Here is a 26,443-nt window from a genome sequence, read left to right on the forward strand (position 1 = left end):
GATAGATTCAAATAAACTTTATTGTCCAGCATTTATGAAACATGACAGTACATAAACAGTAAATGGTCAGTGAAAAATGAACAAGCTTGTTATAAAAAGTATAAATATAATACAATCCTCAGGATTTTAAGGACACTTAATACATTTTTTTGATTGACATAAATAAACTTTAGGGTTTCTCTAAATATATTGTCTAAACCAGTAAGACAAAAACAGTGAATGCCTCTTTTTTTAAAAGTTCATAGGGTTAAAGACCAAAGGTCGACACGGACAATTTACTTTGTCATGTCACCACCAGATTTTTTTTTCTCTGTGTATATGTATGGCCTGAGTTGTGTGGTGATGGCAGAGAGACAATCACACAGAGATTTATCACCATTGTTTTGAAGAAGAATTCTCTTCATTCATGGTGGTTTTCACTACCGGCATCAGGTTAAATCTGACCAGCAAGGTCTCTATTGACTTCTTTATGTGTTTACTTTGACAGAAATAAACATCAGCCACAACATAGTTGGACAGTTTCTAATGCCTTGGCTCACTTCATTGTTTTTTCCCTGACATATAAAACTCCAAATTGGCTTATTCAAGCTCAGATTTTGAAGGCTGCGAAAACCTCACTTCCCCTGCGTTTGCCAGGGTGACCCTTTTGAAGGTTAGTGTGTCAGTCTGTCACTTTCCTGTCCCAGTTTCTGGGACAAGAAAACAAATTGATTCAAAACAATTTAAAATATTGCTTTTTTTGGTATACAAGGCTTAAAAAACTGAGTAAACATCAACATTAAAGCCTGAGACAACATCAAAAAATATGTCATGTGCTTTATAACACTTACAAAAACTACAAAAATAGTATAATTGCCATTCAAAAAGAGAATGAAAATCATTAACATTTGTGGTGCACTTTCATTCCAGCCTTTGGCTTAATCTTTTCATGGAATAAACAGACTCCACTACTCTATATACAATATTTAAAGCTTGCAGTATCTCAACAGTCTGCTGTAAATTTCTCGTAAGTGTTCATCAGCTGAGATGAAAATAGTCTTTTCCTGAAAAAGGACAGCATGTCTGTGTGTGTCATAAGCAACAAAATGGGACCGTGTCAGCAGTTTTTCTTGAGATTCATCAGCAATGCCCTCATGAAGAGGCGTTCTGAGCTGCCACAAAGCTTGAAATGGTTGATTTAACGTGTGTTGGACAGCCACACATATACAGTCCAGTAAATGTTGTCCAGGTCACCAGCTTCATGGTTTAAAGCTCTGCCAAAAGATCTAGGCCAGCCCAGCTTCCCGACACATTCGGTAGAACTGTCCTCGTTGTGCGATCAGGTTGGCTGGAGAGTCCATTTCAGAGATGTGGCCTCGGTCCATAACAATCACTCTGTGAAACAGAGGAAGAGGACAAATACAGTTTTAGATCTAGGTCATAAGGTCCAATATACACTCAAAGAAGATTTATCTACTTAAATTACATATGCATATTTCCATCTTTTGAATTAGACAGTGTGAACATAAACAAATAAACATAATGTGATAGATGTAATGTGTATTTTTATTTGCTTTATTTATTTTTAACTGACAAACATACATTACATTAGATTTATTAGCGTCTTTATGTTAAAATTGTGTAATCCAAATGGATAGACATTTAATATGTACGAAAATACACAAATCTTAAATAAGAGGTTTAAGTTTGTATATGTGCCCATTACTGTGGCAAGATCTAGGATAGACAGGCCAACAGCTTTTCATTATTTTTTTTTTTTTTTTTTTCATTATATAAGATTTGTTTTTCAATTAATCTCTTTGACTATGAATTGTCCAAAAATAAAAACAAATATGTGCCAAATATTGCAGTCCAGAGTAATGTCTTGAAAGAAGGATCTACGTGGGCTTTACTAAACAAATATTTGACCTCTTTTACCCCAAAAATGACTGAGGCCTGACTATAATAATGATCACCAATGGGGTTTTCTGTCAGTGCTTGCAATAGAGCATACCTAGTGTAGTCCATTATAGTATTAAGGCGATGAGCGATGGTGAGGACAGTGCAGTCCTCAAATTGTGTGCGAATCGTTGACTGGATGAGTGTGTCAGTCTCCAGGTCGACAGCAGCTGTCGCTTCATCCAAAACCAGGATCTTGGTTTTCCTCAGCAAAGCCCTAGCCAGGCAGACTAGCTGGCGCTGACCCAGACTACACAGACAAAAGAAGAGCCAAATCATATTTTAGACTTGTCCTGTACATAGCTTTCACTTTGTGTGACTGACTAAGAATAGCTAAACAATGGGTGATGGTTTATTTTATCTCTATTGCCACGTGTCATGTCATGTCTTCGTCTGTACCTGAGGTTTTCTCCTCCCTCTGAGCATTCATAGTTGAGCTTATTGGGTAGATTGGAGACAAAATTTTTGAGGTGCGCCAGCTCAAGTGAACTCCACACCTCCTCGTCGGTGTAGGTATCAAAGGGGTCAAGGTTCATCCGGAGGGAGCCTGAAAACAGCACAGGGTCCTGGGAGAGAGGACAGCGCACTTTAATTACAACAGAACTGTCCAGATTTGGTGCAGGATTATTTCAGTTTAGAGACTCTTACTTAACACTGGATACTGGTTATATTATAAACAGTTTATATGAGAAAAGCCAGGCTCCGTTTCTGTTATTACTTATGCAGTACCTGAGGAATGATAGTAATGCGTGAACGGAGGTCATGGAGTCCGATGTCAGCAATGTTGACTCCATCTATAAAGATCTTTCCTTTTGCTGCCTCTAAGATCCTGAAGATTCCCAGGGCAAGTGAGGACTTTCCAGCTCCTGTCCTGCCCACAATTCCAACCTAGGGAAGATTTATTTATGGTCAGAGATTTTGTATGACAACGTTTTGAGGAAATTACAGCAATTCAAGTGAGCAAAGATTGAGTTTTGCTAACATTACTGACACATTTTGCAACATAAAATGACTCACTTTTTCTCTCTCATGAATCTGCAAGGTAATGCCCTTCAGAGCCAACTCCAGGCCTTTACGGTACTGCAGCCCATAGTCTTGGAACTCAATAGTGCCTTGCTGGGGCCAAGCCAAAGGCAAAGAGCTGCCCTCTACACTCCAACTGGCCTGAGCGGGACAACAAATGGTGAGCAGGGAACAAAAAAAAAGCTCTCCTATTGAAGTGTTTATTTTGGCAGCAATTTGTCACTAATGTGGTCACAGCTGGAATTGAGCAAGCCTTGTTTTTTTTTAATTCTATGAAGTGAGCTTGTGTGTGAAGGGAACACTGACCTCTTTGGCAGTATCAGCATACTCGTTGACTCTTTCAACAGAAACAATGTTGTTTTCTACATCAGTCCAAGATCTCACAATCCAACTCAGGATTCCAGTCACCTGAAATACCCAAATGCAAGTAGGTTAATTTTTAATTAATTTGTTTATTGTGCTGATGCTGTATGTATGTATTGATATTTTGGGCAGTGAATGAAAAAAAAGACACAAAATGTTGGAAAGTGAGTAGTTGCTATATATAAATGATCCAGATAGCCTGGGACTCACTGCTCAGGGCTTTTGTGCCCCAAATGTCATGAACTATACCCACTTGACTGTTAAATCACACTATGTAAATGCCATATGTTGTCTTATATTTTACTTTTCCTAGGTTAATTGAAGTCCTGAAATATTGCGGCGTATGATTGTATTTAATCTTAAAAGTTCAGTGTGTCATATTTGGTGACATCCAGTGGTTAACCAACTGAATAAACCCCTCTTCTATGGTAGTTGCAAAAAATGTGCAAGTCCCTTGTCAAAGCCAGTGTTGAAAAAAAAAAAAAAGCCGGTGTTTCCTTTGTTTTTAGCTTTTTAGTTATGAGGGTATGAATTGGATTACACCTGCTATTAAAAAAGGAGAAAAAAGCAAAATAGGAGCCTGTGACTTGCTCCCTCTGCAGATATCAATGGCTCATTGAAAGGTAACAAAAACATTACTCTAATTTTTGTATGATTATACAGTAATGAAAACATAATTTTGAACATTGCATTCCATTTCTGTGGCTAGATCCTACTAAATTCTCCTAAATCTTACACACTGGACCTTTGATACAGTTTGATAGAGTGTGTATGGCTTCTTACCTGCAGGGAGTGTGACACCGCCAATCCCACGATGCCTGGGCTCAGGGTGTTTTTTCCCATTACAGAGAGAATGGCAGCAGCTAGGACCACACCATTACCAACAAACTCCAGATTGACTGCCAGCCACCTGCAGATGTAACATTGATTTAGTTTTGGGAAAGAAAACACCATACACCCTTAATTTTGACATTACAATTACTGAAGCCAGATAGAATTATCCTAAAAATTGCAACATAAACCAATTATTGGTAACTGTCTATGCATCGTGAGCTGTCAAGTGAGCGAGTGCAGCTTAGGAACATTATAATCACTACATATTATCTCACCGGGTGGCCACAAATCGGGGAAAGTAGGAGGTCTGATTGAAGTCAACTCTCTCGTTGGCCTGCAGAATGAACCTGGACTGCTCTCCAAAGGCCCGAATAACGCTGGCACCCTGCACCGTCTCATTGAAGTGAGTGTAGATGGGCGATCGGCTCACAGCTTCCAACCTCCGCAGCTGACAGGATGTGGCAACATAGAAGCTCTGTAGCCCACAGTGGAAAAGTAAAACACCAGCTTTAATGAGTGAAACCGAGAAGGAGTGCTCATGGTTTTCCCATAATTCATAGGGAATGTGTGTAACATCTATGTCAGCAGGTAGGGGAACAAAACACATGTGAATGGCAAAATCAGCAAGGCTGGTTTTGGAGTCAGATGGTTTTAATTCCAAAAACATCCAGTAGTGGAACCTGGCTATCCTCGTGCCACCTTCGACACAATACCCTTATGGAAAAAAGATGACAGCTTTCACTGGTGAATATAAGTGCTCTAGCGAAAAAATACATACCTGGACAAAGGCGTAGAGGAAAGCCAGTGGCAGGATTATCACTGCAGCGAAGGGTGTGGCCATCAGGACAATTATGCAGACCTCCATGAGTTTAAAGACGTAGCTCAGCATCATCTTGAGACCATCAGGGACCATGCAGTCAATGGCGTCGATCTCTTTGGCAAAACGATTGAGAAGGTTACCGCTTGGTGTGCTCTCAAAGAAAGACATGGGAGAGCGCAATACATTGATCAGCAGGTCCATGTGCAGGTGGCGAGAGGCTATGATGCCGCAGATAGAGATGGCCACTGTTGTACCAAAGATGGCAATGCCTGGGGAGAAAAGCAACAATGTTGAAGATATTCCAAACATGTTTTAGCAAAATATATTCATCAGAGTAAAAGTTGGACAAGGCCTCTATGAGATATGAAGTTGTCAGTACTTTGGTTGGATTTACAAAAGTTTAAAAACTGTCAAAGGTGAATCAATTTATTTTCAGTGTGAATTACAAAATGGTCTTTAACAGTGCACCAGAGGCACTCTATCATGGGTTGTAAGTTAAGTATACTTGCTTCAAAAGATCTACTTTGGCGACAGTGATGATAGCTAACCTTGTACAAATCCCAGCGCTCCAAAAACAGTCAGTTTCAGGTCTGTATCAGTCTGGGTACCATTGACAACAGGGTCATCAGCCCATATGCTAAGCCAGTAGTTGTAGCCCAGTGAAGCTCCCTGCTGGAAGCCATAAAGGAAGACTATGGGAATGATGAGGGCCAGTCCAATGGTCTTGAAATACTTCTTGTACATCTCCAACTTCACCTGAAGAAAAAAAGAACAGAGCTCTCATCTGTCTTCACTGAAACTAGTGTTAGTACTGAAACTATTTAGAAGTTGAATTAGAAGATACATTTTTGACTCACCCTTCCTGTGAAGGCCTTATCAATTTGAGTTAGTTTGCCAAGATCCTCTGGTACCTGTTCCTGGTCTGTTTCTGTCACAGGCTCCATATTCTGCAGGTTAGTATTAGTGGTGTCGCCTCTGGAAACCACAGAGATAAGTCAGAGGTCAGATTTGTAAAAAAAAAAAAAAAAAAAAAAGCCAAACATCAGTATGGCTTTGCAGTTTACAAGTTTATGGAATTACCCTATAAGCTGCTCCTGTGACAGGTCTCTGGAGAATGGCATAAAATCCACCATGCTGAGGCGGGCGTTGGACCTCCTGGAGCCAGCTGCACAAAAATCACATTGCTGATTGATTATTCATGTACAAATGATAAGCATTGCTTTTCCCTTTCTGCACAAATGACCCATTACCTCTCTGTATGACACTTTCTTTTCGCTCTGTGTTGGCAAAGGTATGGATAAAGTCAGCAAAAGCTCCATGGCGGCTGAGGAGCTCCTGGTAAGAGCCACTCTCTGTGATTTCTCCGTCTACCAGGACAAGAATTAGGTCAGCTTGCGGCAGGAAGCTCATCCCATGGGTCACCAGGATTCGGGTCTGTTCAGCAAGCCACACAAGTCAGAAAATAGGATGTAAGCACAATCCAGTACTAAATGGAGGCCTTCCTCAAAACAAAAATGTCAGCAAAGCAGTAGTTTCCATAGTTTGACAACAATAGTGTAAGTCACATGGCTTTGAGTGGTTTAGGTTGTAAAACCATGTTTTGACTGCTTGCTGTTGACTTTAATAAGCTGGAATCACTAGGTAATATGTTACCTTGTCTCTAAGGACTCCTTTTGGTCCGATGACTTTGTCAAAGATGTGTTGACCCACATGTGCATCAACAGCAGACAGAGGATCGTCGAGCAGGTACACATCAGCCTTTCGGTAAACAGCTCTTGCCAGGCTCACCCTCTGTTTTTGTCCGCCTGAGAGGTTCAATCCCTTCAAACACAGAATTATCAGACGTTAGAGACATGTCAGAGAATTTGAGGACGCCACACTGCAAAGGACAAAAGTTTTATTCAGCATTTTAATACCTTCTCTCCAATTTCTGTAGAATCTCCGGCAGGTAGAATGTCCAGGTCAGGCAGCAGAGCACAGGCCTCCAGCACACGGTTGTACCACGTTTTCAGCTTTTCACGGCCAAATATGATGTTGTCTTGGACGGTGGCATTCTGGATCCAAGCCTGCTGTGGTACATATGCCACAGAGCCCTGTGAGGACAGATGACAAAGGGCGGTCAATATTTATTTAATTAAACCCACAACTATAAATAGATCTTGCACATGGAACATACTCACATACCTTCACAGTGACACTGCCACTTCTTTTCTCTGTTTCCCCGAGCATGGCAGACAAAAGAGACGACTTTCCACTGCCCACATGCCCAACCACAGCAACGAGGGAGCCCCGTGGCACATGGAAGTTGATCCTATCCACAAAGAAATAAACTGTCACGTAAGTCTCACATGATTTCATGTTGCTTCTGGATTTTTGAACATTATTTTCTTACAACCTCTACCTTTTAAGACATGGAGGGCTCTCTGCAGACCAGCTGAATGTGCCATTCTCTATTGCCACATCTTCCCCATCTAAGAAAGGATAACAGACAGAGCTTAACACTGCACTGTAGATGTGTTCTTCAACGTAAATGACAAACAAACCTTTCCCAATAAATTCCCCCTTGAAGTTCCTCAGTCTGGGTATAATTACAAGTGAATTTGCTTAATCATACAAATTACAGAGCTGTTGCTTTTTCACAAGCCTTCTTAGGAAGTGTTGACAGATTACAGACAGAAGAGTGCAGGTTTTTTGTTTTATTTCTCTATGATTCATATGTCTGAATTCATGCTGTGATTTACATTCAACCGCTAAATGGGGATATCCTATAATTACCCTGTCTACTAGTCCGCCTGGGACCCAGGAAGTGACAGCACACATGATCTATACAAGGCTGTGGTGCTCCACAGATATAAACAACAAAATTGTGTGGACTGCTCATATTGATTATGACAGCCTATGATTTTATAAAGTATGAGAAGGAAATTATGGAAATTGTAGAAATTAAACAGCTCGGAATAGTAGTTTATTCATTCAGTGTAATAGTTTATACATGGGTGGAGCTCCTACCAGAACTCAATGGAGCCTTTGAGACATTGTCCACTTTAAGTTCCTCTGCACACAGGTACTTTCCCAGGCGTCTCAGTGAAACCATAGCCTGAAACAGAGTCGGTGGTTAATTCTCTGACCTATATGCATCATATAGTACCACAGAAAATGTTATGGTCAGTCCATACATTGGGAAAAACACAGAGTAGTCATCATGTATTAAAAGCGAAAGTGACCTACTTGCATCGTTGTGCTTATTGCAAATGGAAGTTGACTGAGCGGGGTCTTCAGGATGTTGATCAGCGCCATCGAAACAAACACTTTTTGTGCATCCAGGACATTCCTGTCATCGAGCATGACGTACACTCCAAACATGGCAAAGGCAATCTTGAGAACGAAAAACGCTAAATGTTACCTTCACTGGCAGAAACATATGTGAAGGATTATCTTTAGAGACACAATTTGAAGGTTCAAGCTTGTGTTATACTATATTTTTCTTATTTGTCAACAAATCTTATGACAACGCCAAAACTAACAATGTACTAGCCACTCAACACTTTCTGATGTGGCACTTGTTCCCAAGTCTAGTCTTTCATATGAACAATGCAATCTTTAAAAATAGGCCACAAATATATAGTTTTATACATTCATGTAAAAGTAAGACTCACTAATTTACTAAAATAGAAATAAAAGTTTATTTCTTGAGGACTCTATGAATTAGATTCAGTTTTGTTTACTCACCAGGAAGGATGAGGAGTTGAAGGATGCAATAGAGATTGAATAAAGGATCTGAGACTTCTTCAAAGCCTTGAGCTCCTTCTCTCTGTAGCCTAAAACTTGCTCCAGGAAGGCCTTCTCCCACGCATAAAACTTCAAGATCTTTATTCCATTTAAGATCTCATTCATCAGTCTGATGCGGCCATCCATAAACTTCATTTGGACCTCCTGTTGACGAGACACAGACACTCTTATGTTTTATTATTAAAGAATAAACTATTGTAAGTTGAAACTAGGTCAGCCAGCAAAGACAATTACTAGACCAAAGCAAATACATGAATTTCTGAACATGGGTTTGTCTGTTTATGTTACAGCTGTAGTTTTCCCCAACATCACAGAACACCAACTTGTTTAATTCAGTAAGAATTTATTGCTTGTTGCATTTTAGTGATTTTTACAACAAGGAAACAACAAAGAGCCAGGAATGTGGTCACTGCATTCAAGACAAAGTTCGATTAAATTGGCATCTAAATTTACAGAAGCGTTTGTTGTTTTTCCAAAGACATGAAATATTATGCCTTCCTACTGCCCACCCTTTCCTGTCATTGTTTTTCAAATACATTATATAGGGCAGACATCAAAAGGACAAGAGAGAATGTACCATCCAGGCCAAACACCCACACGGCTCTTCAGCCACTATCTAAACCAGCTGTGGCATCCCTGACCTAACAAGCCAGATGTCAGGGCTGCTGGGAATGAAAGTTTGAAAGATTCTCGTAAGTGCTTTTACCTGTAGTTTGCTTCTTTTCTTTGCTATGAACCCGTTCAGAGGAAAGATGAGGATGACAGTGGTGATTCCTGCCAAAGCAGATGGGCCAAGATGCTAAATGAAAAAAAAAAAGAAATGTTAAAAGAATGCTTTCCAGTTAAAATTGCACCTGACGTGAGCTATTGGCATGGTCGAAACACTATATTTCATCATACCTGCCAAAGGAAGAAGAGACAAAGAGCAATTTCAATGGGAGCCAACCACACAGCATTGAAGTAGACCACAAAGTCCATGAGTTTCTGGGTGTCTGCAGAAACCAGATTGACAATTTCGCCCACGGTGCAAGTCCTTCTGGCAGAGCTGTTTATCACCAAAGACTGGATTGACGACAAAACAAAGACATTTTAGTCTGAGTGCACTTTGTATGTACAATATGATTTTAAACCCTTGAAAATTTCAGACGGTCATTCATCTTAGGTAAAAACTGGTAATCACATGCTGTATACTGTTTTTCCAGTCTGGAAGAAAAGATTTTTGTTTTTGCCATTGTTTATAATTTATGTTGTCACCAGAGGTTAGCAGTTATGTCCATGGATAGAGATTTACCCACCTTCCTGTAAACCAAGCCCATAACAGCTGTCTTCACTCTCATTCCTACTGTGAAGCACGTGTACATGTACTGATGGTTGAAGAGGGACTGGAGACAGGAAAGCAGGAACATGAGAGTGGCATAGAAGTAGCCCTTCCATAGTGGAGCATCTTCATCTTTCATAAAACTCAGAAGAAGGCTGTGGAGGAAGAGAAGGAAGAGAATTAATACTTAATCAGATGGATGGTAATTTGTAAAATCCCATTTAAGGCTTATCAAACTGTATCTATTTCATTTCCCTAGAAAGTAGAGAATCATACCAATTAAAGCAGCCAGACACACGGTTAATCTGTCAACAGATTTTGTTTTATTCAGTCTGGTAATATCTGACTCTCATTGTGTGCCTTAAAACAGTGGCCTTGAGTGTGGCTGCTGGCTGACTGATCCATACACAGTAGCTCGGGTTGCACAACAGTGCTCAGCTTGTGGCCGGGCTGCCCTCACACTTGGCCAGCAGCTCCCTTATTGTGGTCCGACTGCATTTCTGCCATTTAGAGCCTACCCCAACACCCCCCGCCCCCCACCGCCTCGTTGCTTGTCACTTATGCAGGGCTTCGCCGTCCTCCACAGTCAAGCAGAGAAAGAAACCTGTGGTCTCGTCTGCTTTTTCTTGCTCACAACTCCATGACCGTAATTAACACTTCCACTAATGCTGTGTTGTGCATCAACAACAACATTCCAGTCTGGGAAGAGGAATGATGTGGCTGTGACCTGTTTGCACTGCTGCCAGCCTCTGTTGTTGTGCAGCTATTGATGTCACAAATAATTGACTACCTACCTAACTACCTACCTACCCCCCATCTATCTATCTATCTATCTATCTATCTATCTATCTATCTATCTATCTATCTATCTATCTATCTATCTATCTATCTATCTATCTATCTATCTATCTATCTATCTATCTATCTATCTATCTATCTATCTATCTATCTATCTATCTCTGTCTGTCTGTCTGTCTGTCTGTCTGTATCTGGTATGTTTTGCTTTTCTCAAAAACATTTTTCAATAAACAGTTTCATTTCACCTAAATCTCCAAATTGAATTGGACAGTTCACTCAAGAAAAAAACAATTACATGTATTTTTACTTTGGCCTGGATTGCTATCCATCCAGGTAATTCCAGTCTTAGCTGAGGTTTGGAAGTATTGGCTGCAGCCTCCTTTAATACAGTGAACTCTGTGCCTTTTGGTTTGTGGGACTCCGAGCATTGAAAAAGCTATATTTGAACAACTAAACAACGACATCTCTTTCCAAATATAAAATATATAACAGTATATAAAAATATAAATCACACCACAGCTATTTATTGCTTGGTTTCACTCATGATTAGAGAAGATTTGGGGTTTAACATGGACCTTCTCTTTAAGTCTTACCTCAGAACCTGGGGGATGGCGAACATAAAAGCATCGTGGAATATGATACACAGGGTGCCAGTGAGGAAATATGGGCCAAACTTGCGTGCCAGTGTTCTGAGGAGGAAGAAGCCAGAGCTCTGCTCCTTCTGCAGCTTCCTGAGGAGCTGAGCTTGGTCTGGCAGTCTGCTCCCCAGCGCCACACCCGACGCCAAGGCCTTCTCCTGCCTGCCAGAGGGAGAAATAGAACAGTTACAGACAACACATCTGTGTCAGAGATGCCCCAACATGGCGTTGGTGCCTTTCAAGTCTCTAATGTAAAGCAGACATGTAAAAAAAAAAAAAGATGTTGTTGTTTGAGCAACTACCAATAGAAATGGCTACCAGTCGTAAAAATTATTATTCCCTGACACAGTTATATGACTTAACGACAGATCTTCAAAGCAACGATCAAGTTAACAAGCCTTGGAAATGACACAGGGCCCTTCTGTTGACATTATGATACTACTGGCGGTGTCCTCAAGAGACTCTTTCAGATCTATTTCAAGCACACAATGACTCTGATGATGACATGTCCCAATTTTCAATTTATTGCAATCATAGCTAATTCTCTATGCTATGCTCTGCTTTTGCCATTATATTTAAGACTGTGCTGAAAGAGTGACCACTTTGCAATATGATGGAATTGATTTTGAGGTTGTTTTTGTATCATGGTGACTGTAGCACAGCGAAACAGAGGCTTGAGTCAGAATAAAAAAAGCCTTATGGGCCAGAGGCAACATGAAGACAGAATTTGCATGTTAGCCTATGACATGCTATGAATATTAGTCTTCTGCTGTAGAGTCCAACATGTTACAACTACTGGCAACCACACATTGAAAAACAGCCGCACGTCTTATTAAACAAGCACTCTATGTACTTTACCAAAAAGCCAGCTCATGAGGCATAGTACACAGTTTGTGAACCTAGAAGGTGGTCTGCTTAAGGATGTTTCTAGAAGTTTTATTATTTGTTTGGATAGATATATTTGATATATCAGAAAAATAGCATGTGTTGTGGTACATGATGCACACTCTACCTAGGCGCCCCCTAGAAGAAGCTTTGTAAAATCTAGGGGTGTAACACTGACATGGGGTTCTCTTGACTTGACCTAAGAAACTGCAAAAATGCATGGCTAACTGGTTAGTTTGAAAATGTGGGGAGTATGTGAAGCAGGGGTGTCCAGCAAAAATGATGTTGTGAAGGGAAATTTTTCCTCTAATTTGTTCTTTAAGCACAAAACTTCATATGAGAGCAATTACAAGTCACCATGTTAGTTTGTTTTTTCAGCTGCTAGACATCACGCATCAACAGACATTACCTCTGAAGTTTTGTACATTCTGCTGTCCAATCCTCCTGCAACTCTGAGATGATTTTGCGTGACGTATCTTCCTGTCGCAAAGTCCACAGGTCTTCTGCTGCCAGTGGAGTTCGATATCCTTTCACAACAAGCCTGAAGATGGCAGGCAGAGGTGATTTACTTGCATGATTCTCAACAGAACACATATATTATTGTAAACAAGTACAAACTGTTGCTGTAGTGAGTCAGCCGGAAGCTTAAAAATAAGGGGTTTTGAAGAACCATCTTACCCAGTGAACCACCAGAAGAGGATCTTTGACAGGAAAGAGGCATCTTTTACGGGACAGGGATTCTGCAACAGATTAAAGACCAGACATGCAGTTGTTTTTGTAGTAAATCTCTCTTTTGAAAAATACACAGCTACACTGAGGCTGGAGGTTAAATGGTGCGCCTGTGAAGGGTGTGTGACAGAATGCCAATGTGTGTAAACAGCTTGCCAAAGTCAGGTGGTCCGGTGTGGGGAGTAAAGGCCATGAACTCCCACAGAACCGAATAAATAGAGTTCAGTGTTAGTGCATGGCGAACATGACGTTTTGAGGTCTAGTGCAGACAGAGCGGAAATGTGTCATCACAAATTGTCCAACAGTGGATACACACAAACACACACACACAGAAAGAGGTTTGTTCTCACACACATACTTTATGGCATCTCTCCGCCTTGCCACCCCCTCACCCGGGTGTTTGCTCTCTTCATTACCAGCACTCTTAGCTCCTCATCCCTCACTTCCTGTCTTCCTGTGAGTAACTCTAACCAGAACGTAGGGCGTAAAAAGGAGGAGGTGGAGGAAGACGAGGAGGACACACCAAAAAGAGACCAATGGGTGTGTCCACACCAGACTGTGGCTTCTGCACCCTCAGCCTCCTTTACCGCCATCCAAGAGTGTGTGTGCATGTGTGTGTCGGGACTTTTCCAGCTATTTTGATTGTTGATCACTGGGGGAAATATTACGTCACACATCTGTTTGATTGATTGGATGCTCATTTTCATTCACCTGTGAGCCTTCCTGAATCTGCTTGTTATTTAATGCTTGTCAGGCTCGTGTTTAATGATGCAACGAGATGTGGGTCTGTACTGAGTAACAGCTTTGGTGATGTGTGGTTACAAACTCGAAGTAGTGGTCCTGATGTTATCCAACGCTGAAGTGTGTGAGTCGCACTAATGGTATGAGAGAGAACAAACACATACACACTCATTCACACCCTATTCATAGGAAGGCAAAGCAGCAAAGTGAGAAAGGAAGAGGAAGGAGGGAGGAGGTGAATCACATCATTTCCTCCAAAAGGGAAAGTGTCTTGACAACAAAAGTTGAAAACCACAAGCTGCTCAGGCATTTTCTTTCCTGGGTAGCGGAGTGGACGTTTTGACGGAAGTGGGATACATTCTCCTCTGCCTACCTTTTCCAAAATGGTTTTTCCCTCTGGAGGCTGGTCAGCAAAACAACACAGGAAAAGCTGGGCCAGTTGGATTGTGAAATAGGAGAAGAAAGCGAGGTATCGTACAATATCAGAAGCAATGCCCTGTGGAAGAAGAAAACACACACTGAGGAGATAGCAAGGGGACACAAAAATGTCAGTGTTTTAAGAGCTTATCTGGCTTCAGTTATTCTAAAAATGTTTCATAGTCTGACTTCTTGTTGGAGACATGGGTCAAATAAGTAAGTGTGTGGCAATGCACACTCTACAAAAAGATAACACTGTTCTTAAATCATGGTATAAGGTGTTCATCAGGATCAAGATGTGCTTTGGTTGTTTTATCTGTCAACATGGCTTAACAAATCACAGAACTTCCTGTGGTATGAAAGGGCATTTATCTTCACTGTGGCTTTGTGTGCAGTTTCACAACAGTTGCTTCACTAAATTCATTATACAGCTTTTCCCATGCTTACACATTGTATAGCAGAGGATATGGTTTATACACCAGGATCACAGACACAATAAAGTGTATTTTGGAACTTAAAGCTAAATCAGGGTGAAAACCAAAAGTCTTTAATGGTGCACTTTATATAAATGAAGCGATAGTTAAAGCTGCCTCTCAGTCACGCTAAGAGCTTGTATCTGTAAATAGGGAGATTGTGGTTTTGCAAACCAGCACCCCTTACTTTCAATCAAGGCAGCAGCTGCAATATTAGCCACTCAGAGACTTTTGTGAAATCTAGGACTCGTATGTTATTCTTGACATACAGAAATTGTGGGGTTTGGCTGAGGCATTGTTTACTACTGGGTCAACGCCACTGCCACAGCCTGTCTGTTATGCAGGACTATGGGTATGCGTCAAAGTGAGAGCCATGGTAAACAGTAAAAAATGAGTTTCTCTGAAAGTGTGGTGCTGTGCCCAGAAAGGAGATATGAAGAGGCCAAATGGATCCGGCCACACAGTGAAAAACAGGGTCAGGATGGTCGGAGAGTGGGTGGGAAAAATGTGGGTCAAGTGACTAAGAAAGGGTCTGCAAACATGAACTCTGTCAACTCAAGCCTTCAGTGAAACAGTGTGAATTGGATGCTTTATGAATACTGTCATTTTTGTTTTATGTTTTTTTTTTCTTTTAACATTTGGTTCATGACCTGTTTTTCTTTTATGGCTCAGGCATTTCATTTCACCAAAACACAGCATAGTTGGTCAGTTTTTTTTGTATGTTCCTTGTTAAAAACCTGTCTAGTTGCAGTTCCTGTATAGTTCCTCTCTTTTGTTTCAACTCTACTGTAACATGAATGCAAACTCAAAACACAATGCCGAATTTTGAGAAAGTGTTTTTCATTTAAAATCATTTAGTAACTTAATACCAGTGGGGATATATGTAAAGACAACAATGGGATGAAATATATGAAATATGTTTGAAACCTTAGAACTAGATATGCTGTTAAGAAATTACAGTGTAGATTTGTCTTATTTTTTTCTCTTTGCTATGCATCACATATGTTTTAAGAAGAAATTACGTCTTTAAGGTCCTGTATTGAATCTTGGTTTTACCTAGGTTTCACATGAATTATGGTACCTGTATATAATACTTTACTTTTCCTGTTATATTTCTGTTACATCATGCACTTTTGAGATTGGCTTCCTTTGTTTTATTATTCATTTACTTGCTTATTTCCATTAATTTTCCTCAGAAACAATTTCTACAGGTTTGGCTTCATCATCTAAAACTTTGATATAGTAAGATAGCATGCCATTTGAGTACTGACCTTTAAAATGACTCATTTGATTTATAAATGTGCTGTATACTTTATAGCTGAGATATTTTTTTAGTACCGAATCGTAATAAAATTTAGAGGAATATTTATGTCCAAATTGTAAACGTATGTAGATATGTGATATGTCCGAAAATCTATGGGTGGTCACGTGTGTATCATTTGGGCACGTGTGCGGTTGTATGAAATGCAAACATGTGTGTCTGAATTCTAAATGGCCTTGCATTATGTGCGGATGCATAGATTTCCATCTGGCTGTGTTTACAGCAGTGTAGGCCCATAAACACAGCACTGACGTTCCTCTGGTCTGACCCTGGACTGCCATGTCTCACCAGCATTTATCCCAGGGCCATCATTACTCTCCCCCAAGCAGTGTGGGAATGTCACACTGAAGACGATAAAACAGAAATATGGATGTGTGTGTTTGTGTGTTTTTTATAGAAATGCAAATGCGACTGCCCCACGGCTGTGTGTGCTTAAATAGAAACTGAGCCCATACAACAATGATTGCAGTGTCTGACGGAGACACAGGAAGAAAAGGAAAACTTAAACACACACATGCTTGACCAGAATTGGCAGTGTCATCCTCCAACACTTGGTTAAGTTAAGGTTACCTTGGTTAAAACTGGGGGATGAAATAGAAACTCTTTTCTGCCACAGGGTATATCTCAAGCTGTGCTGCTGGAGTCTTATGTCTAGACTATGGGTAGGCTATGCAAGAGTAGACCTGATTAGATATCCCTGCACACTGTTTTGACACTTCAGGTTCACAGAGTTCATACCTGATAAACACTTTTCACCTGCTGTGACTTAGTCTGGTATTGAATGAAATATCCAGTGTTTTCAAAGTTGCTTGATTTTGCTTGTTTTTGTTTCTTGGGTGAAAATAGCCACACCCCAAGGATGCACATAAAATATGCAGTATAATAAGTAATGTGTGTCCCTATCTGGATAAATGGATCTGATACAAGATTTTCATATTGATTTTTGTGTGCTGTTCCTGATTTTTTTTCCAAGTAGTTTTTAGGTTTGTTTATTAAAATCCAAATTATCTACAGCAGTGGCTCCACATTTTTTTAGCCTGAGACCCAAAAGATGAGTGCAGTCTTTTACATCCATTTTGGCTTTTATGCCATTTTCATTTCATTATGCCTTTAGGCTTAAGGTCAACAATTTTATTAAATACTCACTGACAGTAGGTGCTAAAATAAATACACAAGCCATTTTAGGTCCTGAGCCTAAGTTTGGGAAAGTGAGATCTACACAGCAGCTCTCCTTCTTGGGCTGTAACTCTATAATAGCATTACAGATTAAGTTTAGGACACAAAACTACTTTGTTAGGGTTAGGAAAAGATCATGAGTTAAAACACACTCTTTCATGACATTAATCACTTGTTAGAAGGCCTTGAGACCAGAGAGCTTTGCATTCAAGTGCAAATATAATGCAACACTTGCATTTACAACACTTTGGTGTAAAAAGCATGGTTGGCTACAGACACCTAGGTGCAAATTGCCATTTATCAATACGTAAGACACTATGATACGATTTCTGCTAAATGGGAAGGTTTACTATGTTTCATACCCCCTTTTACATTGATTAATAGGCTTGCTGCATACCTCATCCATGGCCAGCTGGATCTTGGCTCGGAGAGGCACCAGGGAACAAACCACAGCCAAAACCCAGAACAGGAAGAGGAATACAGAGGAACGACAGCCTCTTATTCTTTCCAACTGGATAATGCATAAGGCAAGGATCTGGAGAAACACAGAAAGACAGAATCATTAATTTAAGAACATGCACGTGTAGCTCTTACAAAACCTCATCTGTTTTAGGTGAGGAAACAACTTTGTTTAGTAGTTAGTACATGAAGTGAAGAAATCAATCTGCAATGCTGCACAAAATCTGATTAGAAAATGGGGAAGGATATACACTTAAGTTGCTATTTTTTCCCAGAGTGAGCAAACTTTAGAAACTCATTCAGTATTTAATATATGTTAATTCAACTGATAAAAATGAAGAACCATCTTTCCTTTTTTAGCTGCAGATGTCACTGCCAGTTTTATCAGAAGTGCGTAATAATGTATAATCTAAATCAGTTTGATCTAATGCAGCCAATGTTGTTTTTTAAGAAGACTTTGGATCATGGGATTCCCCTTGCCGCAGACACAGATGTGATCTGGCTGAGTCTTTCGCCTATAAAAAAATGACACATGTATGGTTCACCACAAGCCTCCACACGCTCATAGAAAAATCCATATTGTGACGTTTAGTCAAAAATAAGTCTGATTCAGCGCTTGGATATGTCTGTCAGTCTGTCCTCAGAAGAATCACGCATCTGCTTTTAAACAATTATAATTGGCTGCTAACTGGGTGCCTGGCCAAGTGAGACGTCACTTTGTCATGCCAGCTCATCACCAAGTGGGGAGAAAGTCGATTTGGGTTTCATAATGAGAACCACATTGGTTACTTTGGGCCGCAGTAGTGTCCTGTTATAAACTAGTGGTCAGATAATTATATAAGTTCTTCAAATTAACAACATGATACGTTCTATGGGGGAAATGTGTACAGTTTTCTGTACAGTGGCCAAGAGGGGGAATTTCTTTATGTGTCCTGGTTCAATATAAACACCATCCTGGGTTTTTGGCAACCAGATACAGTGATTACTTTCTTTCAGTCATTTTCCCGACACGTGATATTTTCTGCCTGACTTGGACCAGTTTGCCATCCACTGACAGATGAATACAGATAGACAGGCCCTTACATTCATACCTATGGGGAATTTAGAGTCTCCAGTCCACCTGACTTGAATGTCTTTGGGATATTGGAGATAGAGATGTGAACAAGCTCGAAGCACAAACGGATGAGAATGTGCAGTAGGAATAGAAGTACAATTTTACCGCAGTTGAGTAGTATTTTACAACTACTACAGTCCGGAACAATTATAGTCATGTTGCTGTCAATGTTGTAAATACCTTAGCTAATTCACACAGCTAGCAGATACAAAGCTAGCACATGTTTGAAGTTATTTTTTGTAAAATTGATGAATAATATTCTATGTCTCTCCACTTTTGTTTATACTTTGGCTTGATCCCAATCAAAAAATGTGAGAAATATACTCTTTAGTAGCTAAATACTGCGGTAGGCCATATTCTGGTGGTAGCTACTTGCTAGTCGCTAACTTATGTTTTAAGCATTGCTAGCCACTTTTAGTAGATCAGTGACGCTATGTCCAAACACCAAACTGTGCACTTTAAAACCAATATAAATAATGTAAAGCTGCTAAAAAGTTTTGTAGATGACTAAATTTTTTGTGCTTTAGCAACAACATCTTTCATATAGTGCATAGTTTTGGTTTTTTTTTAAATTGCTTGCTACTGTTTTAATGTACACTAGTTCCACCTGCCACATACATTAGCCCATCATAAGAACGTTTTGTCCCCAACTCCTGGTACTTTCTGTACTGAGCTGATGCCTGGGGCTGCATCATCCCCTCACCATACCATAATTGAAGTAAGTAAAATGTAAAGCTAACCTTGGGTCAGCATCTGAGGTCGGGTCCTACTATTCCAAGCCTTCCACCCTGACTTGCCATATTGCTGTAAACCATCAACCATCTGTTTGTACAAGTCAGTGGGTGGAACTAAGTCCATCACTAAGCCCCAAATCAAAACCCTACCTTATAATTACATGGGAAGTGTGCAGTGCTGGGGAAGGAAAATGAGTTTTTACGTCATGGTATCGCTGATTATAGTCAGTATCATGTGTGTACTTTTCATCAATAGTGGCCATGATTCAGTCGTGGGCTGACTGACTTGGGCAACCCTGTTCCCATACATTAACTTGACTTGAAGGGCAACAAAACAGGCTGGTCAGCGTAACAAGAGCACAGTGTTCCTGTACTGCATGTGGGGAAGGGATGGTGGTGGGCGGCTGCAGTCAACATTGAGAAAATTATATCCTTTAATATAGATATAGATAATAGGCAGATTTAAAATATGCACCATGTGCTCAATATGATTTAATGGATGCTTGTTGTCTGCCACCCCCCACCCCCCCTTTGTGATAAATGATATCCTCAAAATAAATTACCCTTTTGAAACTTATCCCTCCATAAAAGAGACGGCTCAGTGTATTTTTTACCCAAACACGTGCTCATATTTGCTCAAGAGTCTGAAAAGACCACAGGTGGGCAAAGCCGTCTGACTTGGGGAGAGTGAGACTGTGCAGGACTGGTATAAAACTGCAGAGAGAGTGGAAGCTTTGTGAGAAAAGCTATACGGTTCCCTGGGTTAACTTTAGTGGCTCAGTGAAGAACTGCGACGCTTCCTGTCTGAGCTCTGCACCTTTGTACAGAATCATAAATCTAACATTACTCCTGCTGAGGATAAACAGCATTTTTAAAACGTGCCATGCCACCCATGTTGAGAGCTGCACCCCTGTTTTGTCCTACTCATCAGTTAAGCATCATTTAAATTCAGCCTCAAATGAGTGGGATCGATGACTCAAAGCCATTTCTATCAACATGAGTGACTGAAAACACTTCTGTGATTGTACACTTGCCCCTGTTGTCTCTAAACAGTATTCTGAAACCCACCCTATATGCCACCCTGATCCAGGTAGGGGAGGCCATTATGGTTTGAATCAAGATGTTTCATGGGAGAAAAGACAAACAACAGTAAGAAAGATTAAAGATCTCACCCACAATGCATCATCCTGTGTACATCCTGCACTGATGTGAATCTAAATATTTTAGCTGATGTTTACTTCAAATCTGGGCAACTCCTTGTGTATACTATAGATTTTGGGTATGCTTTCCCCACCACTTATGTGTTTAAACCCACTACTTCCTATTCAAATATAAATGGGGTCAATGGGTGCATGAGATTTTTTTTTTTTTCTTCCTCTTTTCCTCCCCTCTGCAGAATATTACATTTTAAATAGAACAATGGTGCTTAAACCTTCAAATCCAAAAGCACACCTGTAGCCAGCATATGGACTGAAGCTTTGCATGCAATTAAGTCACCATAGGTTGCAATTGTGTATAATCACCTTTGTATTTAGTGGTTTTCTGTTTGTTACAAATGAACCCAAATGTTGGAAGACAGCCATTTAGATTTAATTTACAACAAAGCGTGTCATTAGAAAAGACACAGGCACCCCTGACCATCTCATTTGCATAGTAGTATATGATTGGAGAAGCTTCAGCAATGAGCATGCAAGGCCTAGTGGATGCACAATGAGTGTCCACATTAGATTAATATGTGGGTGACCGTTGTGACTGCAATGTGCAGAACTATGAAAAGAGCAAAATATACTTCTGAAATGAGAATGTTATTTTAAGCTATAAGTCTACTAAGCCATATGGTCCTAACAGTCACGTTTTCCCTTGCATTTCAAAGTTTGCACAAATGTTATGTACAGTGATTCCACATCAAACAGTTAATGATGTCAATACATATGTACTCTGTAGCCTGATGAGTGATGGTCAAACACAAGCTACCTTTACAGGGTACTGTAATGTTTGCATTGCCTGTACCGCAATAAATCTATCCTGGGTTGTGCATCGTTACACCTTAGTGTTTAGCCAACAAATGGCGCACACTATATACTATATTCTGTCATTTTTTTGCACACTGACTTGCTAGCCAGCAGGACACAGGCTAAAAGATTCTTAAAACCTCTCTGTTACTCTGAGCAACGTGGCAGGGATGCCATATAATTGGGCTACAAATCTGTGGCATGGCACTAAGGATGTGCCAAATTTTTCCCCTTAACACACTCAAGGGACTCTGTAAAACTAATTTGTACTTACATGATTCCTTTGTGTCTGCAGTGTTTTGTGTTTGGAAACTCTTTCTTATTACTACTTAAGATTTAGCTCTTCTATAAACCACACACTTTGTTTCCGGCTCATTTGTAACCAGACAGATTGGCTTGAATTAAAGTTTACACTGATGAATAATGATTTTACTTCTTTTTGTGTGAAACCTTATTTATACTAGACCATTGTTTCTCAACCTGTTTTGAGAGTGGGCCAGAGGGGGCTTATATAGGTAGCGTAGGTAGCATCACCTCATCCCTCACCTACCACTGCCCTCCCACACCCATCACCCCCTCAAAAACAATTTTGCGACCAGGGAGTATTCTGTGTAATGCCATGATGGACCTTAACACAGAAGACTGAGGGTGCCGGGCGGTCACGGATGTTCGCCATATACGCCCCCCATTTCTGTCTCAGCGCCCCCAGATGGGGTGCCAATGCGGTACCGCCTCCCTTGTTAAACACTGTACTAGACAGTCTGTTTGTGACCAGGTGTAGATGAGGTGAGAAGTGTTCACACCAACTTTGAAGTTCAGCTATCTTGCATTGAATGTGAACCTTTGCAGGCAAATGCTCATCATACTCATCAAGGTCAGAAGCATGCTCTAAACTTTTAGAGCTGAATAAAGCGTAACCTCTTAATTAGTTGTGTCTCAGTAATTAGACATATATAGACTTGTGAGAACCCTATATAGTCAAGGAAAGAGCCACAGTATTTACCACAGTCATGCTGCGTATGATGGGGCTGAGCAGGAAGACCATGTGCTGCTGGATCTCCTGGCTTCTTTCCAACAGGATGTAGAAGAACTCCACAAAACCAAAGGAGGCCAGCATGAAACCCAAAACCTGAACAAGAAATGATGAACACAGAATTTTTTTCCAGAAATCAATAGAACCGTTAGCAAACAAAAAAATGTATGTACTTTTTGTCTGGTAAAGCGCTCTGTCAAAGGTAGACCTTACCATCTTGGCGGTGCAGAGGCAGGACATGCGGATGCGTCCATGATCATGGCAGTAGAGGTGAAGGCAGTAGAAGGGGGCCAGCAACCAGAGATAGATACAGGGAACCCACACTAGCACTGTGTTTTGGAAGCACTGAGTCAGGTCTGGGTTGGCTGTGTACCACGTTCGGTTCCAGTCCTACAAGGGCAATGAGTGTCAAAAGTTCAAGGGAATATGCCTTAAAAGAAAGCAACTGTCAGAAACTGAGGTTAAACTGTGAGATTACATCCATCATTTGACAGACAGTGGAGGCAAGGACTCCCGTCCAAGAGAATCCAAACTTGGTGCAGGTTCTGCGTTTCATCCATCAACTCAGTGGAGAGTCAAACCACAGCAAGTCAACACAATATTTGTGTGTACCCAAGGCAGAGGGAGAGTAATGTGTTGGAAGACGTAAAAAGCTGAGTCAGTCTTGGGATTATTCTGACCACGTCTCTGGCTTGTTTCCTAATTTGAGTAAGATGGCCAGTAGTACATTAAATTGTGAGGTTGAAGATTATACTAATAATGCAGCCTGTAAACAATGGGTAGACGAGGTGTGTTGGGTAAATGCTGCCAATTTCAGATTACATAACAGTAGCAGAGTCCGGATAGGATAGAAAAAAAATAAACTAAGTGGTTTGTTGTTCCCTTACTTCCCTTGTTTATCACCTCACTGGTCTAATGAGGGGCAGGGTGTCTGACTGTGCTAACAAGACTGGCCTGTGGAGTCGCCACAGGAAGTGGTTTAAAGCTCATAGCAATGGCTAGGCAGTCTAGCCTGCTGGTAGACTCCCAACTGGGATAAGGGAGAGTGACCACAATTGATGGCATCTGCAAGGCTCTTATGTAACAACCCACACAACTCTCTCTGTGAAGTACAGCAGGTTAAGCAGCACTTCATCACTCAGGTGGGTTCCATTCCTCTTAGCATCATCTCAGCAACAATGATTGATGCACAGTTCCATCAGAAATGTATGTTTTGCTGGATATGGAGCCACAAGGGTTTGAATCATGCACTGAATGTAAGATACCTGTTTTGGTTCAAATCAGATCATAACAATGGCTGCTTTACATGTGGTCCACAGAAGTCGCATTGCCCACGTACATCATCAAAACTCAAGTGATTATGGTTATGTCATGAAAGCAACCAGTTTGCACGTACTGTATACCGGTGGTCTCTGTGCACTGACATACTAAAATCCATTTAAGTGATAAATCTCCTGAGAGTCAGTGTGTAGGTGGCTACTTTCACAGACCCTTCAGACTCCTGGCATACAGATGAACTGGGTACTTTTATGTTTAAAAAAAAATTGGACTTGACAAACACACCCTAAGCACTTTCTTGTGCATTTTGCTCGATAGTTATCCTGTTTCTCACCCTTGACTGAATGGTTGCAGTAAACTAGTACATGCCAACAACTTGAGTGCCACAAGGGTCTATTTTTACCTGACAAACACAGTGATGTGAAACCAGAGAATAGAGACTTTTACTGTACTGCAAACATGCTGAATGTTCCTTTTTGCATCCTCTAGACAAGATAAGTAAATTTAGTCCATAATAAACTTGTCTTAATGTTATCAGTGCAACAGTATAACAGGTCAAATCTTTCAAATCTTGCACTAGGTTGTGGGCAGACCAGATTTAGTTGTTTTTGGTTTTGAAAACAGCACTTGACGTGAGGATGTGGCACCGTTAAATTAAGGACACTGTAATTTTAAAGAACATCTATCACACTGTGCTGACAGATTCACCTATACTTTGACCTGTTCTTTTAATTGCAGGATAGCTTGGTTTAAAACATAGAGAACCACATTGCCTGTCTCTAAATTGTCCCCTTTCAAGTGTGTCCACCTTACAAAACTTGTAGGTCAGGTGTTTCAGCTAACATTTCTGTTAAGTTGGATTGTGTAACGCAGTGTTTAAACCACATAAATCTCATCACCGCACAGCCAGTGAATCAGAGTAGTGACACTATTTCAAAAGTATGTGAAAGCCTGATTACTACACTTAATAACTGAATGTACTTGTAAGCCAAAATGAGACAAAAACAACATCTTGCTTTGTGATGGATGTTTTGCAGCAAAGAACATTACATCTGGACTTTGAACCTTCAGGAAAAGAGAGCTGAACAACATAATACACAGTTTACTTTCACTTTCCCAATATATTTTTAATGGTTGTTTACTGTTGAGGGTTTGCAGGAGCAAAAACAGATATGGAGCTTTTAATGAGAACCAGAAACAAAGAGGGAAAGAAGAGGGAGAAGGGGAAAGAGGCAAGTCCGAGCTGCAGTGCATTCAGTAATTCTGTCATTCCAGCTGGATCGCAGCCATTCCTCTGTTTTTGAGCTGAGATTCAGAATGTGGAGGTTTGCTAATATATACAAGACTAAAGCCTGTCCAACGCACAGAAGCTCACTCAGTGTGACGCATCTCCATCTCTAAGCATCTCATTGTGCTGAATCACAGAGCAGAGTGACGGTAAATGCAACTTTGACATGTATCCAAAGGCAATTCTCCCATTTAGTGTTGCATTGGATTACATTTCTAATGCGCTGACGTACACTAGGGGTGCAAACTGAGAAGGTCAGTGTATGCAGCAGAGTTTTACTTCCTCTTCTGGTGAGTGCTGCCAGCTAATATTTCAGGTATAGAATCCCCAGCCCCCCCCCCCCTTTTTTTTTATCACAGTTCTTTAGTAGTTTTCATTCTATTAAATGGCAATTTTACTTGACACCGCTAAAATGTTTTTAATGCTAATGAATAACACAGGTGATAGACAAGAAGCCAGTCACAGTATACTCATATAACTAGTTTTAATACTTGAATGAATGAAATTAACTGTTATGGTAAAAAAAAAAAAAAATGCCAAAAGGATCTCTAAATACAAAATGATAATTATGCCATTACATTATGCACTTGAATTAGTCATTGCTTAGTTCATTAAGTCAAGAGTCAACACTTGCATGCATAATTTAAAAACTGATTGACATGACCTTTGTCCTGTCAAATAGCTACTAATTCTGCTGCAATAAAATCTGAATTCAGATGCATACAAAAGCATAGTTTTGCATAACAGAGTGAGGTTTGAATGACTAAACTGTTACTGGCAGTGCAGACACAAGGAATTAAAAAAAAAAAAGGTTATTTCAATCAGGTCATTGAACACATCTTAAACTCCACTCACCCACAGAGGGTCCAGGCCACTGAGTCTGCAAAAGGCATCCATCCACCCGCTTGCTCCTTCCTCCCTGATGCTCCACTTGGGGTCAAATGGCTCTGCTCCTCACGTTGTGTAGCACACACTCAGCACCAGCACTGTGTGTGTGAGTGTGTGTGTATGTGTGCGTGTGTGAAAGTAGGTAAAAAGACTACAGAATGTGTGTCCTTACTGGACTTTCCCCTGTTTAGTCAGTGGTAGTATTTTTTTGGGCTTAGCCAACTTCTATTTGTCTGTCTGGGTGGCACGCTGTGTGTTTATTAGTGTGTGTTTGAGTATGTCTGTGTGACTTTTCCTCCCCTTTAATAAAACATCTTCTCTCAATGAAACTCTGTTTCTGTCTGCCTTGCTGTTTGAACTGCTGCTGCCCTGAG

The 26,443-nt window shown here is 40.5% G+C and overlaps 1 protein-coding gene across 1 annotated transcript; it reads right to left on the minus strand.

The window, feature by feature from the left end:
- Window positions 1-26,443, minus strand: abcc6a (ATP-binding cassette, sub-family C (CFTR/MRP), member 6a). Its single transcript, XM_030134381.1, has 31 exons — window positions 26,037-26,443; window positions 22,829-23,005; window positions 22,586-22,711; window positions 17,661-17,798; window positions 14,250-14,372; window positions 13,085-13,146; window positions 12,816-12,947; window positions 11,477-11,683; window positions 10,063-10,240; window positions 9,668-9,829; window positions 9,474-9,566; window positions 8,708-8,911; window positions 8,207-8,353; window positions 7,988-8,075; window positions 7,380-7,449; window positions 7,163-7,289; window positions 6,895-7,071; window positions 6,632-6,799; window positions 6,229-6,412; window positions 6,059-6,143; window positions 5,836-5,953; window positions 5,527-5,734; window positions 4,937-5,247; window positions 4,434-4,633; window positions 4,108-4,234; window positions 3,268-3,369; window positions 2,956-3,102; window positions 2,668-2,826; window positions 2,338-2,504; window positions 1,994-2,188; window positions 1-1,374 (listed from the first exon to the last, which is right to left on the minus strand). The coding sequence occupies exons 1-31, from the start codon at window positions 26,076-26,078 to the stop codon at window positions 1,266-1,268; spliced, it is 4,533 nt and encodes a 1,510-aa protein (XP_029990241.1). The 5' UTR covers window positions 26,079-26,443; the 3' UTR covers window positions 1-1,265.

This window comes from Sphaeramia orbicularis, chromosome 1 (assembly GCF_902148855.1).
Source record: "Sphaeramia orbicularis chromosome 1, fSphaOr1.1, whole genome shotgun sequence".
Taxonomy (NCBI): domain Eukaryota; kingdom Metazoa; phylum Chordata; class Actinopteri; order Kurtiformes; family Apogonidae; genus Sphaeramia; species Sphaeramia orbicularis.